Source organism: Cebidichthys violaceus, unplaced genomic scaffold (assembly GCF_023349555.1).
Source record: "Cebidichthys violaceus isolate CVI_PGR_0920_01 unplaced genomic scaffold, fCebVio1.0.p SCAF_58, whole genome shotgun sequence".
NCBI lineage: Eukaryota > Metazoa > Chordata > Actinopteri > Perciformes > Stichaeidae > Cebidichthys > Cebidichthys violaceus.
Window position 1 is genome coordinate 716287 of NW_027176794.1, and position 13939 is coordinate 730225.

At 47.3% G+C, this 13939-nt stretch overlaps 2 protein-coding genes across 3 annotated transcripts; both read left to right on the forward strand.

The window, feature by feature from the left end:
- Positions 1–659: 659 nt before the first annotated feature.
- On the forward strand, positions 660–4322 carry naa50 (N-alpha-acetyltransferase 50, NatE catalytic subunit). Of its 2 annotated transcripts, none has more exons than XM_068732279.1 (5): positions 660–860; positions 1996–2132; positions 2388–2507; positions 2598–2664; positions 2870–4322. In XM_068732279.1, exons 1-5 carry the CDS (start codon positions 853–855, stop codon positions 3045–3047), a joined length of 510 nt encoding a protein of 169 aa, XP_068588380.1. In that variant the 5' UTR covers positions 660–852; the 3' UTR covers positions 3048–4322. The 2 variants fall into 2 exon arrangements, with proteins under 2 accessions (XP_068588380.1, XP_068588381.1); XM_068732280.1 differs by having other exon boundaries at positions 1999–2132.
- A 222-nt stretch (positions 4323–4544) lies between these two features.
- On the forward strand, positions 4545–13650 carry LOC137888787 (basic helix-loop-helix domain-containing protein USF3). Its single transcript, XM_068732278.1, is given in 8 exon segments — positions 4545–4649; positions 5126–5243; positions 5368–5399; positions 5511–5593; positions 5701–5797; positions 5912–7923; positions 7925–10879; positions 11319–13650. Coding segments are annotated over 7 exon segments (7020 nt in total). The 5' UTR covers positions 4545–4649; positions 5126–5199; the 3' UTR covers positions 13116–13650.
- Positions 13651–13939: the final 289 nt, after the last annotated feature.

A 13939-nucleotide genomic window follows, 5' to 3' on the forward strand; every position in this document is an offset into this window, starting at 1 on the left:
TCACAAATTGCTGTAATTTATAATTTACCATATTTGCTCCATATCTAAGTCTCTATCATAGACTGTATGTAAGAATAGGTCTCTCTCTCTTACTACACAATCTAAATGGTGGCGATGTTAAAGGAAATAAATGTTCTATTTTCAAGAATTGTATTTATTGATACCTCTCTAAAGTGGAGTGGTTCTGTGTGGAAACGTAGGAGGCAAGGTTTATGTATTTAATTTTGTTTTTGTGGCAGTGTATTCAAAAACATTTACTTTTTTAAATCATTTTTGATAAAGTACAAAAAGCTCCAAAATGAAAGTTGCATATGCATAAATGAAATATGAAATATTGTTTCCCTGAGGTTAGCCTCAGAGGCTGTGCTTCCGCTCAGGTTTCCGACAAATCCACCAATCCCATCTCGTTTGATTGGCAGATTACATTCTTAGCATAATCCCATCCATGACCCCTCGTTGACCTTCTCTTCTCAAATTTAACGACACAAAATATTATTATTGTATAAGACAAATACAGCACATCCAAAGTATTCTACATGGCTATTTTAAAATACTGTCAACCTCTTGCTTGACGGGCAAAAGACATCCTGAGAGACCAAACTCAGGAATACAAAACTCCCACTACAACATGCAGCAGTGCTTGTGCGCATGCGGGGGTCAGGGTTGACAGTCTCCACACAGTCGTGGAACGAGTGCGGCGGCTAAGCTAACTGCAACCACCGCAACTAGCTACATGTGGAGGGTAAAACGGGAGGCATCCCCGACCCTAACTCTGTCCAAATTCCTCCTTTTTTACCCAAAACTACTCTAAAGTTCAGCCTCATCGAAAATAAGGGATATAATCTGTTTACAATGAAAGGGTGAGTGTAAGCTTTTGAGTCACGGATAAGTAGCTTAGCACGAGTAAAGTTTTTCATGTCTGTTTTTTTCTACAAGGGGAGGCGGGGAGGAGAGGCTAGCTAGCTTGCTAAGCTACTTTTATTTAAAATACAAACGACAGCACTGTCACCGAAACCGTTCAGTCACGGATATGCTCGTTAACGTCAGCCGTTTGTCGGTTCTTTTAGCTAGTGGTCACTCACAACTAACTTAGTAGCTAACGTTAGCTGCTACTGGGAAGCTGAGTCAGGAAACCTCACTTTGCTAAGTTGAAGCTAAACAGACCCTGGATTTGGGATAATTCACTTGTTAGTCGACTCAACCGAACTTCAGTTGTGGTATCTTAGCCAAGTCAGTTGCCAAAGTTAACTGAACAAGTTTCTGGCACAGTAACCTAATGTCGGTCAACTGTGTGTGAGTTACCGCGATAACGTTACACTCAACTTCAGAGTGTGTTTCCACATCTTGATGAACAGGACACGTGACCAACAGCTGTTTTTTTGGATGTGTTGTCTCCTATAAATACCACAGTGAACCCCTCAATCGTACACATTGTGGAGAGAGTTGTGTGTGTGTCACCGATTATGACACTATAACACACACATCCTCAGGTTATCTGGTCTCTTGATTTTAGCAGGTGCCTTAATAATTTCTTAGTAAATATGAAGCATGGATATCACAATCATTAGCTTCAGGTATTTGTGTTTATTTGAAAGAGTGATTTAGGTGGATTGTCTGTCACTAGGAGTAATGTGTGACAATTATGTCAGTGGAACAGCTTCCACTACATATGGTTTGGTCATTTGATTTCACTTTGGGGGATTAATTTCACCCAGGGGCTGCAGCTTTATGATTAGCCCGATAATGTTCTGCAGTTTGTTTGAATAATGATCTAAATGGCTTCATTTTCTGTTGATTGAATAAAGTAATCGATTAATCGTTTCCGATTTTGCATTAATTTTGTTTTGTCAATTAAGCAACTGCATTTATGTAATTTGGTTTCGACAAATTTCCAGCACTCAGCAGTATTAAGCTAGATCTCAAAGCTACTAATTGCATTTGAGTCATAAAAGTGTACTTGTTGCCAGCCAGTTGACCGTTTTGCTCTTGTTCCAGTAGCCGGATCGAGCTGGGGGATGTTACGCCCCACAACATAAAGCAGCTGAAACGTCTGAACCAGGTCATCTTCCCTGTCAGCTACAATGACAAGTTTTACAAAGATGTACTGGAAGTTGGAGAGCTTGCAAAGCTAGGTAAGAAACATCGCTCATGTAGCTTACCCTCAAATACCATCAAAACATTTGTTTTTAAAGCATGAAGCTCATGAATTTCTGGTAATGGTGAGATACTAGAAGGGGAAGTTACTGTCAGGATTCTTCTACATGGATGATAACCATTTTTCCTTAACTGCTTGGGTTCATAGACAAAGGTAGACAATGGTTCTTCAGTTAGAAGGAACTACGGATTCCCTGTCTGTCGGTGACGTATTGGTACTCTTTCTCTTGCAGCATACTTCAATGACATTGCAGTGGGAGCTGTGTGCTGCAGAGTGGACCACTCTCAGAACCAGAAGAGACTGTACATCATGACGCTGGGCTGTCTAGCACCCTACCGTAGACTTGGAATTGGTAAGGAGTTCTGCTTTTCTAGAAGATGCTGCAGTGCACCGTGTGATCTTAAGTTTTGTTTCTCCAACTTTGTCGCTTTTGTCCTTCCAGGTACAAAGATGCTGAATCATGTGCTAAACATCTGTGAGAAGGATGGCACTTTTGACAACATTTACCTGTGAGTGTCTAATTGCAGAAGGTGTATGAAGAGATTGTAGCGTTAGTGGATTTAGTTAGCGCATATTTTCAGCATACATTTTATCTTTTTTTTTTTTTTACTGAAACTAATTGAACTGAAACAAATAATTTAATTCCATTGTTACTTGTTGTGCAATTCATCAAACTGTTCTACCACTAACTGAATTTCTCCTTTCCCTCTCCAGTCATGTGCAGATCAGCAATGAGTCAGCCATTCACTTTTACCAGAAGTTTGGCTTTGAGATCATCGAAACAAAAAAGAATTACTACAAGAGGATAGAGCCCGCAGACGCCCATGTGTTGCAGAAGAGTCTGCGCAGCCCATGTGCACCGCCCACCGGAGAGCTTCAGAAGGCAGAGTAGGGGCACAGCGTTTGGAAAGAGCACAGTTGTGCTCCACAGAAACAGAACTGTGACAAATGCCCCAGGGTCGACACAATTCAACACTTTCTTCAAAGGACGCTAAAAGAGAAAACAAATTTAAATTACAAAAAAATGCTGCATTTATTTTGCAAAGAGGTCCCCTCTGATTTTTGCATATTTTATTGCTCCGTGTCCTCATACAGATAATTGACAACGACAAAAAGCTCATTATTCAAAAGTGCTCCGATTGACAAAGTTGCCAACTTAAGACAGTTTTAGACTTGGTGAAGGGGGAGGGTGTGGTGTTTGCAAATCATACTGTTTGTGTTTGAGTTGTTTCTATGCGGTTCTAAAGCTAATGGGGACATTTCTTTACTGTTGAGCAAAAGAAAACAGTTGTTTGAGAAGCTGTAAAAGTGTTTGAAAGACCATCACTGACACACAAGTACCAGCTGGTCAGCTTGGAGTGCCGCTTTGAGCTGTTACGTGGAACAGTCACAACTCTATTCCCTCACCACCTGAACCTTGGGAATTATGGGAAATGAGTCTGAACGGCTTATGTCATGTCATGACCAGAGGGGGAAAGCAGAAATGTGTCCCCTCGGTTCGGGTGTAAAGAAGGCTGAACGGTTTTGAGGTGGTGGGAAGACGTTGTCACCACTCATAATTTCTGCATAACTTTATTTTCCAGCCTGTTAATTTAATTCCCCTTCAACTGTAATTTTTTTATTTTTTACATTAAAATGGCAAATGGTTCAGAGGTTCTCCTGGGTTTACTACTAAGAGTGAAAACATTAAAGTAAGAGAAACAAACTAAGTATTGTATTGAATGTGTTTCTGAGAAGGGCACTCCACATAGTCTTGATGTTTGAATTAGAATGTTTGGGATTGGATTTGGGCATTATTTTCATTAGTATAATGACGGTGTGAGGATATGTCTCTAAACACATGGATGTGTTTTGAGACATCTTACCTGAAGCACATTTGGCACCTTTATGTAGCCACCTTTCAGAATTGGTCTATAACTACCTGCCTCAGTCAGCTTCTGTTAGACACACCATTGTGTTTTGAAGCTCATCTGGCAGTTTTTGGTATGGTCTCTTGAACAGTGTTTTACCCAGAGGAAGCTCTGTTCCCTCTGCATGCAAGGAGAGTTGTGTCCTCTCCACTGTAGTATAAGCATGTTTTTCCTTTCTTTGAAGAATTTTATCTTTTCTGGAGCTCTATATTGTAAGACTTTTTAACGTCTAAATAAAGGAATTACTATTTGCAGTAGATGTTTTACTAATTGTCTTATTCTATATTTTGCTGAATTATTAGCTAAATGCACATAATTACGGTTGAAAATGAATAAATAAAAACCATACTGCATAGTACAACAAATATATCCCTGGGTGCCCGTCATGATTGGCTGAAAACTCCCACATCTGGAATGCCATTGGCTGTCAGCTCATCGAGGGCCCGCCCCTTTCTGCACCATGTTAGGTGTAGCTAGATTGTTTTGAGAAATGAGTTGAGTTTAATGCTTAGCTAGCCAACAGTTAGCCTTCAAACTCAAAGTACTCTCAGCGACAGACAGTCTCAAAAATGCTGAGGCTTGAGGTTAGTGGAAACTACCAGCCATTAGCAGCCTTTTATCAGCAGGGACGCGAAGAAATACGCCAGTAATTTGCTTAATAATTATGTCGGTAACGGTATAGTAAGCTAGCTATTAGCCAGTTAGCTAACAGAAAGATAGCTTAATAGGTAATTGCTCATGTTGCTAGTTTCTTGCTGGTTAACTGACGGGATACTAATCCGAATTTCGCTTGCCGTCAACAAAATAAACCAGGATTCACAACTGTGTGCAATTAAACATGCTGTAATAATGCTGTAATAGCAGGTAAATTAGTTTAGGTTAGCTGTAGAGCTAGGTTAATCAACACCAACTTGTTAGCATCTAGTAGTAGTAGGTTTAACAGTGTCTTATATATACGACAGCATTACCGCTGGATACATGCATCTGAATGATTATCTTTGGTGTTAGACAGTCTGGTGTCATCGTACTTATTCCAAAATGCATCCTCTGTTCATTGCAGGATGGTCACGGGAGGGATTTAAGGTCCAACTGTTAAATGCGTTGACTGGTACCTCATCAGACTGTTGGGACAGAATGCCAGAGATGACTGAAACTCAGACACCTGGTCGTAAACCCAAGTAAGGAAGTTCCAGATATCTGCTGTCTGTTGTTGTAACCAAAATATCAGTAGAGGCACTTGGATCAATATTTAAATAATTGGAATAATAATGTTAATCTTTTTTTTTCTTTTTTTTTTTGCAGAAAGAAGAAAAACAAAGAATCTCACAATGCAGGTGAAATAATATCTCCTGTTATGTTTCTGTTCCTTGCTGATTAGTGAATGGTTTCTTTAACTGGTGGTCACCATATGTGTAACATTAAAGTATTGTCTCTTCTCTATACAGTTGAGAGACACAGAAAAGAGAAGATTAATGCTGGGATCAACCGCATTGGTAATCTTATCCCCTGTTCCAATGCCCTAAAACAGGTAAGAGACAATCTGGCATTACTGTTTTGCAGTGCAATGTTATGGTCAAATAAGTGTCTGCACAGGCCAGCTAACTGTGTTATATTTTAATATCCCCTCATCTGTAGAGTAAGAACATGATCTTGGATCAGGCCTTTCGTTACATCACTGAACTGAAGAAACAAAATGACACGTTGCTTCTGGGAGGAGGCGATGAAGTCCAAGGTGAAGTTTAATAATTGTACACCTCTTGTTGTGTTCATGAAACTGTGACTATACAGTACGTGCATTTAGAATTATTAAGTATACTTGGTTGATGTGTGCTTGGTCTGTGTGCAGCTGAGGAGATCCGGCGGCTGCGGCGCCAGACGGAGGAGCTGAGGAGGGAGAGTGCTCAGTACATCGAGCTCCTTAAAGCCCATGATATTAACATCCTAGAAGACCCCACAATTCACTGGAAGGGCAAACAGCGTTGCACCAAGGTGGCAAAGGTGACCCCCACTCACCAACTCCCAAAAGAGATCGTGGTCCACTCCAATGGCATTGTAAAGAGCCCAGCAGGGAAGGAGACTAGCCCAGAAAAAATGCCTTCTGAAACATTAATTCTTCAGCCACCTTCTGAGGTCAGTGCCAGGTTGAGAGTTAATGGAGCCCTGTTGCAAGTTAACACCTCTTCTTCCACCCCTACACTTGTCCCTGGGTCAACTGCCACACCAAACCAAACTACAACGGGCCTGAGAATGATAGAGCAGTGTGTGGTCGAGACACCGGCTGCAGCCCCCACTCTGCCGCCCTCTGTGTCGTACATCACCCTCCAGATCCCAGCAGCCACCGCAGCCCTTCCCCAACAACCACAGCCGGCCGCCCCAGTCCCGACCTTCACCATAGCGACCACTTCAGCGCCACAGCTCCATACTGAAAGCCCTGCGCAGCCCATGTCCAATCTGACCACACTCGCCCAGGCTATAGCCACATCCAGAGCAGCAACCTCAGAGGTTTGCTCTCGGGCCACACAGGACACTGCCATGAGGACTGTAAGTTACACTGCTATCCCCAACAGCCAAGCCCTTCTTAGGGCTGGGGCGGCAGGCAGCACACAGACGACCTGGACAACGCTGCAGATGGCGGGAAACACAGTGCAGCCAGTCTGCCAGAGTCTCCCCGCCCAAGAGGTCATCAACACCACCCAGACTGTTCAGCAGGTGACTGTGTGTCCAATGGGCAACAAAGCCTCTGTTCACCCCATTCAAATACAGATGCAACCACATGTGCCTGTACAACAAGCCCCCGTTACAGCACACATTCAAGCACAGCCCTTTCAGAGACCACACCAGCTACGGCCAGCAATCCTGAACCAGGCAAAGCCTCAGCCTGTTCTAGCCCCCCAACCACAGTGTGCTGTTCTCTCCCAGTCAGCCATAGTACCCCAGCCAGGTGTGGTGGCCCACTCGGCGGTCGTGTCGTCGCAGCCCCAGTCTGCTGTACTTAAACCAGCGTCATTGGTTCCCCATCATCCGACCGCCCTCATCCCTCAGCCCCAGCCACAGGCCACAGTGCTGCCCCTCCTTCAGACCATGCAGGTGCTGCAGGTCAACTCAACCGGAGGGACAGCCTCAGGTGTAACAGCCCAACAGAACACTAACAACCCAAGTGTGGTCATCCTGCAGCAGGCCAGTTCTTGCCCAAACCAGTCAGTTGTAAGGGAGGAAATAACAAATCAGCCACCATGTCAGCATATAGTAATCATCCAGGCACCCAATCAGGTTGCACCTGCCCCTCAGAATCCTCAGGTTGGCATGGTGCCTGCTGCTGTGCCCACTGCAGTACCTGTTGTGTCCACTCAGATATCCACTAGCAGTAGTTCAACACCTGCAACTTCCTTACAGAGTGTTGGGGGAAAGCAGCTGGTGCACATTCTCCCACGCCCTGTTCAGCCTCATGTGAACCATCCCCTTCAGGTCACACAGGCCTCCTCTTCCCCACCGATTCCTCCAACCCCACAGACTATCACTGTGAATGGCCAGGTGTTTGCTTTGCAGCCCATGAAGACCTCTGACAAATCCAGCTCCCATGCTGGCCAGAGTACACTCCAGCTGGTCCAGCCCACCACCACTGAGGAACCAACTACTAATGTGGCCCTCAACAGTTTAGGTGCACTCAGCAGTCTTAATCAGAGCATCTCTCAGGGCCTTCCACTTACCATTTCTAGCCAGAACAACTGTCAGCTTCCAGCTGCTCCATTATCAGTAGTCCAGCAGAAGCAGCCTCCTGCTCCGGCATCCGTCCCTGGAACCGCACTCGCTCCACCTGCCCGACAGCTACAGGTTCCTTCCTTCAGCCCCGTCAAATCAGGGCAGGGGGGGTAGCGCCTCTAAGAGTCGAGGAAAGAGGCTTCGCACAACTTTGAATACAAAGAGGGCGACAGCTAAAAGGACTAAACCAGCCAAAAGAAAAGAGCTCCATGAGGCACCACCTGTTGCTGCAGTTACAGTCAAGCCAGTGGTTGCTGCAGGAGAAAGTCAAACAGTTCAAGTTTCAGTATCTGAAGTTTTACAGTCCTCGACTGTAAAAGTCATAGAAATTCCCCCCACTTGCACCACAGCTGTCACAACGACAAATGTTGCTGAAGCTGTGGGGAATATCACCTCTACACAAAACACTCAGATAATGATTGTGTGTAGTTCATCTAGTGAGTCATCTGTATTTAGGCAATCCCATCCACAGAGCTCTGTCAATGCAACTCAGACTGATGTTGTACTCAGTAATAATAGTGGTGCGGCGACTGCGGTTACAACTGCCCCATCGGTCAAGCCAGCAGTTAGTGCAGCTGTGGCCATTGAGAGTAAACCATCCATAGTTTCTGGGAACAACTCGGCTTTAACCAAATTTTTAGTTCCAGAGGTTAAACAGCCAACCACCAGTTCAACAACTAGCACAACACAAAGTAAGTCAGCTGCCACCGCGTCTATTTCTAAACAGAGCAAATCTTTGGTCAGTTCTGAAGGTGCCACTGAGACGCTGTACACTCCCACCACTGTTTCTACCGCATGCCTGACTCCAGTCTGCACCAGCAGTATCCCAGCAACTGCACCAGTATCTTTAAATCAGACTACCCAACCAACTTCCGTATGTCGTCCCCACCAGGTATCTAATACCCAAGATCCTCTGCCACAGTTACAGGCCACCACTTCACTCTTGGTTTCCACAACTGTTGCGCTCTCATCGCCTGCAGCAACTTTTTCTGTGGCCCACAGCTCTGTTACAGCCCCTACAACAAGCTCAGAGTTTAGGAAAAGGGTCACTACCAGTAGAGCTCCAACACAACAGACTGACGTGAATATTCCCCACCCATCACCCTGTCATCCTGCTGAAATCAAGCCACCCCAGCCTCCTCGAAGAGATAGGGAGGCTCAGGTAGAGAGACACTCCACAGCAGCAGCAGAGAAAGACAGCTTGGTGGCAGCAACCTCTGGCACTCCCTCGAGAAAGGATTTTGTCCTATCTCAACAGGTGTACACTAACCTTGACGATCAAACTATAGAGCACCCTATGACATCTAGCAGACAGACGGACTCTCCCATGTCTTCAGGGGCTGGGGGAGTCAGAGGGTTCTCTGTGGCCTCCATGCTTCCCCAGGGCCACACTATAAGTGCGTCGTCTGGCTCCTTTGGAACATTTACGTTCACATCTGAGCAGGCAGAAATGCTGGCCTTGGCCATGCTAGAACAGGACAGTCCAGGAAGGCGGAGTGGAAGCTGCTCTGGGAACACTGCTTCAACAAACCCTGCCGCAGCCACATGGGAGCCCCCAAAAACCCCAATAGTGTCCAACAGTAAAGAAAGGGGCTCAACTGGACAGCAGGCAAAAGTGACTAAACCCACGGACACAGTAACGGTTAAACCCACTCTGCAGGTAACTGTCAGAGGACAGGCTGGGGAGGGGCCCACTGGAAGCAGACATCCACAAAACATCTCATACTCCCAGTCTCTCCCCCAGGTCCAGTCTCAGGGCTCATCCCAGAGCGGCACTGTGGCTAGCCTCAGCGTCAACAACCTGATCAGGCCCAGCTCCAGTCAGCAACCCTACCCGGGCTCCCCCAGTCTCTCTGTCCAACAGGGCTCAGTTCCCTCACCTGTAGGGAGCTCAGTCCACATATCCCAACCCCCAAACAACACCCTCTCGCCCTGCTCAGGTGCAGCCCAACTGAATGAGTACACCCCCTTGAAGACTGCATTAATGAGGGCTCAGACGGGAGTCGGTGTAGGTGAGCGACAAGTGAAGATCATCTCCAAACGGCAGGCCCAGGAAGAGGTGATGCTGAACACCGGAAAACGGCCCAAGCCCTGCCCTCCATCAGCTACCACTGTTAGCCACATGGACCTGAAAACACCAGACCACAGCCAGATGATGGTGGGACAGCTGCCCCCCACGTCCTCAGCTGTCATGACAAGGATTAATTCAGAAAGCGGAGGCCCCCTCTTCTCCACAAACTCTTTCATGAGCCCGGTAGTTCGGCCAACAGATGGCCACTGCCCTCCTCAAGGACCCCTCGAGCAGAACCAGCCAGGTGTGCTTCATCTGCCCCAGGGTCATCCACATCACGCTGCAACCCAGCCTGGCCAGCACCTGGGAGGGAACCTGTACATGAAACAGCAGCAGCAAGAGCAGCAGAGACACCATCTGTATCATTTGCAACACCACCTGACACAGCCCGACCCCGCACAGCGCCACTCACTACACCAGAGGGCGCTTCAGCAGCAGCAGCAGGAGCAGCAGCAGCAGCAGCAGCAGCAGCAGCAGCATGTGCAGAAGAAGCGAGGGCTTGTCAGAGGCAGTCAGACTGGTTCACCTGCTGGGCTGCAACAGAAGCAGCACCACCTGGAGAAGTCTGGAGTTCAGCAGCAGCAGCAGCACTCGCATCAACAACAACAGACGCAGCATCAACCCCACACACAGCAGCATCAACAACAACAGTCTCACCAACAATCACAACAACATCAACAGCCAACACAACACCAACAGGCTCATCCCCAACAGCACCAACAGCAAACGCATCAACAGCAGCCACAGACGCAGCATCAACAACACCAACAGCAGCAGCAGCAGCAGCAGTTACAGCAGCAGCAGCAGCAGAGCTCCCACTCCAGACACCAACAGCATCTACAGCAGCAGATCCAGCAGCAGCAGCAGCAGCAACAACAGCAGCAGCAGCAGCACTTTAGACACCAGGAGAAGAGTTGTGAAGCCCAGGCAGCAGGATCCAGGACCCACCACAGCAGCCACCTGGCCCAGCAGGACCACCTCAAGGTTGGTGTCACATAGAGAGGATAGATGGAGGATAATATGACAATATATTTGATAACCCATTAAACCACATCAGACATCGGCTGTTCATATCTTAATAAGAATATGTGGCTTGATTTTTGTATGTGTGTGTGTGTGTGTGTGTGTACTAAACACTAGGAACTTGTGAGGGCCATTTGTAATTACTTTAGGTACTTAATTATGATTACATGATTTATAATCACAACCTCAGGTGTGACCTTCAGTGCAGTCAAATGGGTTAGAAAACTTGTATGCTGTTATTGTTTGCGACTGGTTGGTAAATTACAAAGACCCAGTTGCAGCAGACCACATTTAGAATAAGATATTACATGTTTTATATATACATGTCTTTGAGCTGACAAGAACAAATGTTGATTAATATTGATTGAATATTTAATAAGACTTTCTTTCTCTCCCTCAGCCTGGTCAAGACCATAACGCTATGCAGAGGATGATGAGTACCAGGACTCTGGAGCAGCAGCTCATCCCTCCTCCCAGCAATCCTGTGTCCCGCTCGTCTGACCTGGCCTGCGCTCCATCGCGGCAGGAGCGTCACCGTGTTTCAAGCTACTCTGCGGAGGCGCTCATCGGTAAAAGTTCCACCAGCGGTGAACAGCAGCAGCAGCGCATGGGTCTCCACCTTCAGCCGGGCCGCGGTGCCACACAGGAGCAGCCGGACCTCCGCGGTTACCTGGACACGTCACGAGTGAAGGCCAGCATTGCACACAACCCACAGAATCGCTTGCCTGCCGACCATCCAGGATCTGCTGATGTTCAGCGGGTCTCGGAGTGTCCGCCGTTCAAGACCATGGGAGGAGGAGTGCATCAACTCGGGGGCTTCGAGGCTCAGGTGTCTCGTGGGAGTGACATGGCCCCCAAGTCGGTGCCGTCCTCCCAGAGGGGCCCTCAGGGGCAGCAGCAAGGCGGGTTCAGGATGGGTGTCGGCCCTCCACCCGATGGCCGTAACCGCTACAGTGCAGCTCATCCCGGCTCACAGGGAGTACAAGTTGGCCTCCCCCGGGAGCAGGAAAGTTGCCACCAGAGTTTCATGCAAAGCCTTCTTTCACCCCACCTGCCTGAGCAGAGCAACCACCAGCGAGCAGTGCAGTGCTGTCCCCCGGTCAGCATGGAGTACAGCTGTGTGCCTGGAAGCTCTTCAGGAGACCTACAGGCCAAGGCCTCCAGCCCCAGTGTGGCCCAGACACAGAAGGCCCCGGCTATGCGGCTTGGAGAGGGCAACAAGGGCCATATTTCTCAGGTCAGCAGTAATATGCATGGAGGTGTACGCACAGGTCTCCCCCACCCTCTAACCCCACACAGCAGCTCTGAGCCGGGCCGCTCCTCGGCCCCCTCCAGACCACCCACAGCTGTTAGCCAGCACTCTCGCCACATCGCCCGAGACCCTCAGCCCACCAAGCTGAGGCCCGGTGACCGGCCTCGATCGGGTACTCTGAGACAGAGCAACCCCTTTGAGCCCGAGGGCCACCTGCCTCTGCCGTCGGGAGGAGGAGGGGTGCTGCTGGGCAGATCACAGTCTGGAGAAGCACGACGCAGCACCATCGTCCGCTTTATGGCAGATACTGCTCAGGTTCCTGGCGACAACAACCTGGTTCCTGACCAACACCTAACACAAAACTTTGGTTTCCCCTTCATTCCAGAGGGAGGGATGAACCCTCCACCTCCCATCAATGCTAACTCCACATTCATCCCTCCTGTCAGCCAGCCCAACGCCTCCCGTACGCCGTCCCTTTTGCCCGTGGAGCCCCAAAACACTTTACCCTCCTTCTACCCTTCTTATTCTCCGGCTGCTCACCCCAGCCTGCCCAGTGACGTCACCCTCCAGTACTTTCCCAACCAAATGTTTACCAGCCCGAGTGCCGACAAGGGCAGCGCTCCTCCACTCAATAACCGCTTCGGCTCCATTCTTTCCCCGCCTCGTCCTGTGGGCTTTGGCCAGGCCAGCTTCCCCTTGCTTCCAGATATGCCCCCTATGCCCATTGCCAACTCATCTGGAATCACCCCCCACATATCCAACTTCAGCCTCACCTCCCTGTTCCCTGAAATCGCCACAGGCATGCCCACCGACGGTTCGGCCATGCCAATGTCTCCCCTGCTGTCTCTCTCCAACACCTCGGCCGCCGACTCCGGCAAGCAGCCCAACCGTCCTGCCCACAACATCAGCCACATTCTGGGCCACGACGGCAGCTCGGCCGTGTGAGGAGAGGTCCCGCTGCATTGTGATGAACTGGTGTTCTGAATTGAAGAGTCTCATTTTGAGATATATTGTTCTTTTAAATGTTCAAGTGCAGAAAGTGGTGGTGAAGCACCCGATGACGGTTTCTGGGTTAAAATGACGCCATGTCTGTCCGATTGTTTACATGTTCAGTTTCAATTTGTTCCTTCTGGCATTCGTGTGATGTCAACGTTATAATTTGTAATATTTCCAAAATCTTTTGATTTTAAGGTGACATGAAAATATAGTAATTTAAAGCTCTTTGTTGGTTAAACCGACTGTTTGGTAGTAAAACAAAGTTTATGTTTAGAGCTTGAATTTAATGTATTGTGGGTCATTAAGAAACCTGCAGTTACCCACCAATGTAATTTACTAACTTATATCAGGTTGTACTGTACAGAATCAGTTTTTTTCCAAGAGCTATTTTGTAAATACCAATGTTTCATATCAGAATTGTTAGATTATGTATGTATTTGTAAATATAAAATTGATTAATAAAGTTTATAAGGAGACATTTGTATCTGCTGCCAACTGAAGAATTGTGTGTTTCTTGCTCCACTAGATGGCACTTTAACTCAGTCACAAACTTCTGCTTTTTTTTTTAGTAGAATCCACCAGCGGGAGAAACAATTAAGATTAGTGGTGGTAGTGGTGACTTTATTCCAACAAGAGTGGATTTAAAACTTAGTTGCCACATCTGTAAAATTAAATCACACAGCAAATTATTTGTTTTTACTGTAAAGCATAGCAAGGCATAGGAAAAAAAATGCATCCTAATCGGTACTCAGAATGTGGTTACCACACACATG

What these genes read in the sequence shown, in the direction of transcription:
- naa50 (XM_068732279.1), top strand. An exon ending in TGGAGAGCTTGCAAAGCTAG is followed by an intron (nt 2,133 to 2,387) that starts GTAAGAAACATC and finishes TTTCTCTTGCAG; the next exon opens with CATACTTCAATGACATTGCA. An exon ending in ACTTTTGACAACATTTACCT is followed by an intron (nt 2,665 to 2,869) that starts GTGAGTGTCTAA and finishes TTCCCTCTCCAG; the next exon opens with TCATGTGCAGATCAGCAATG.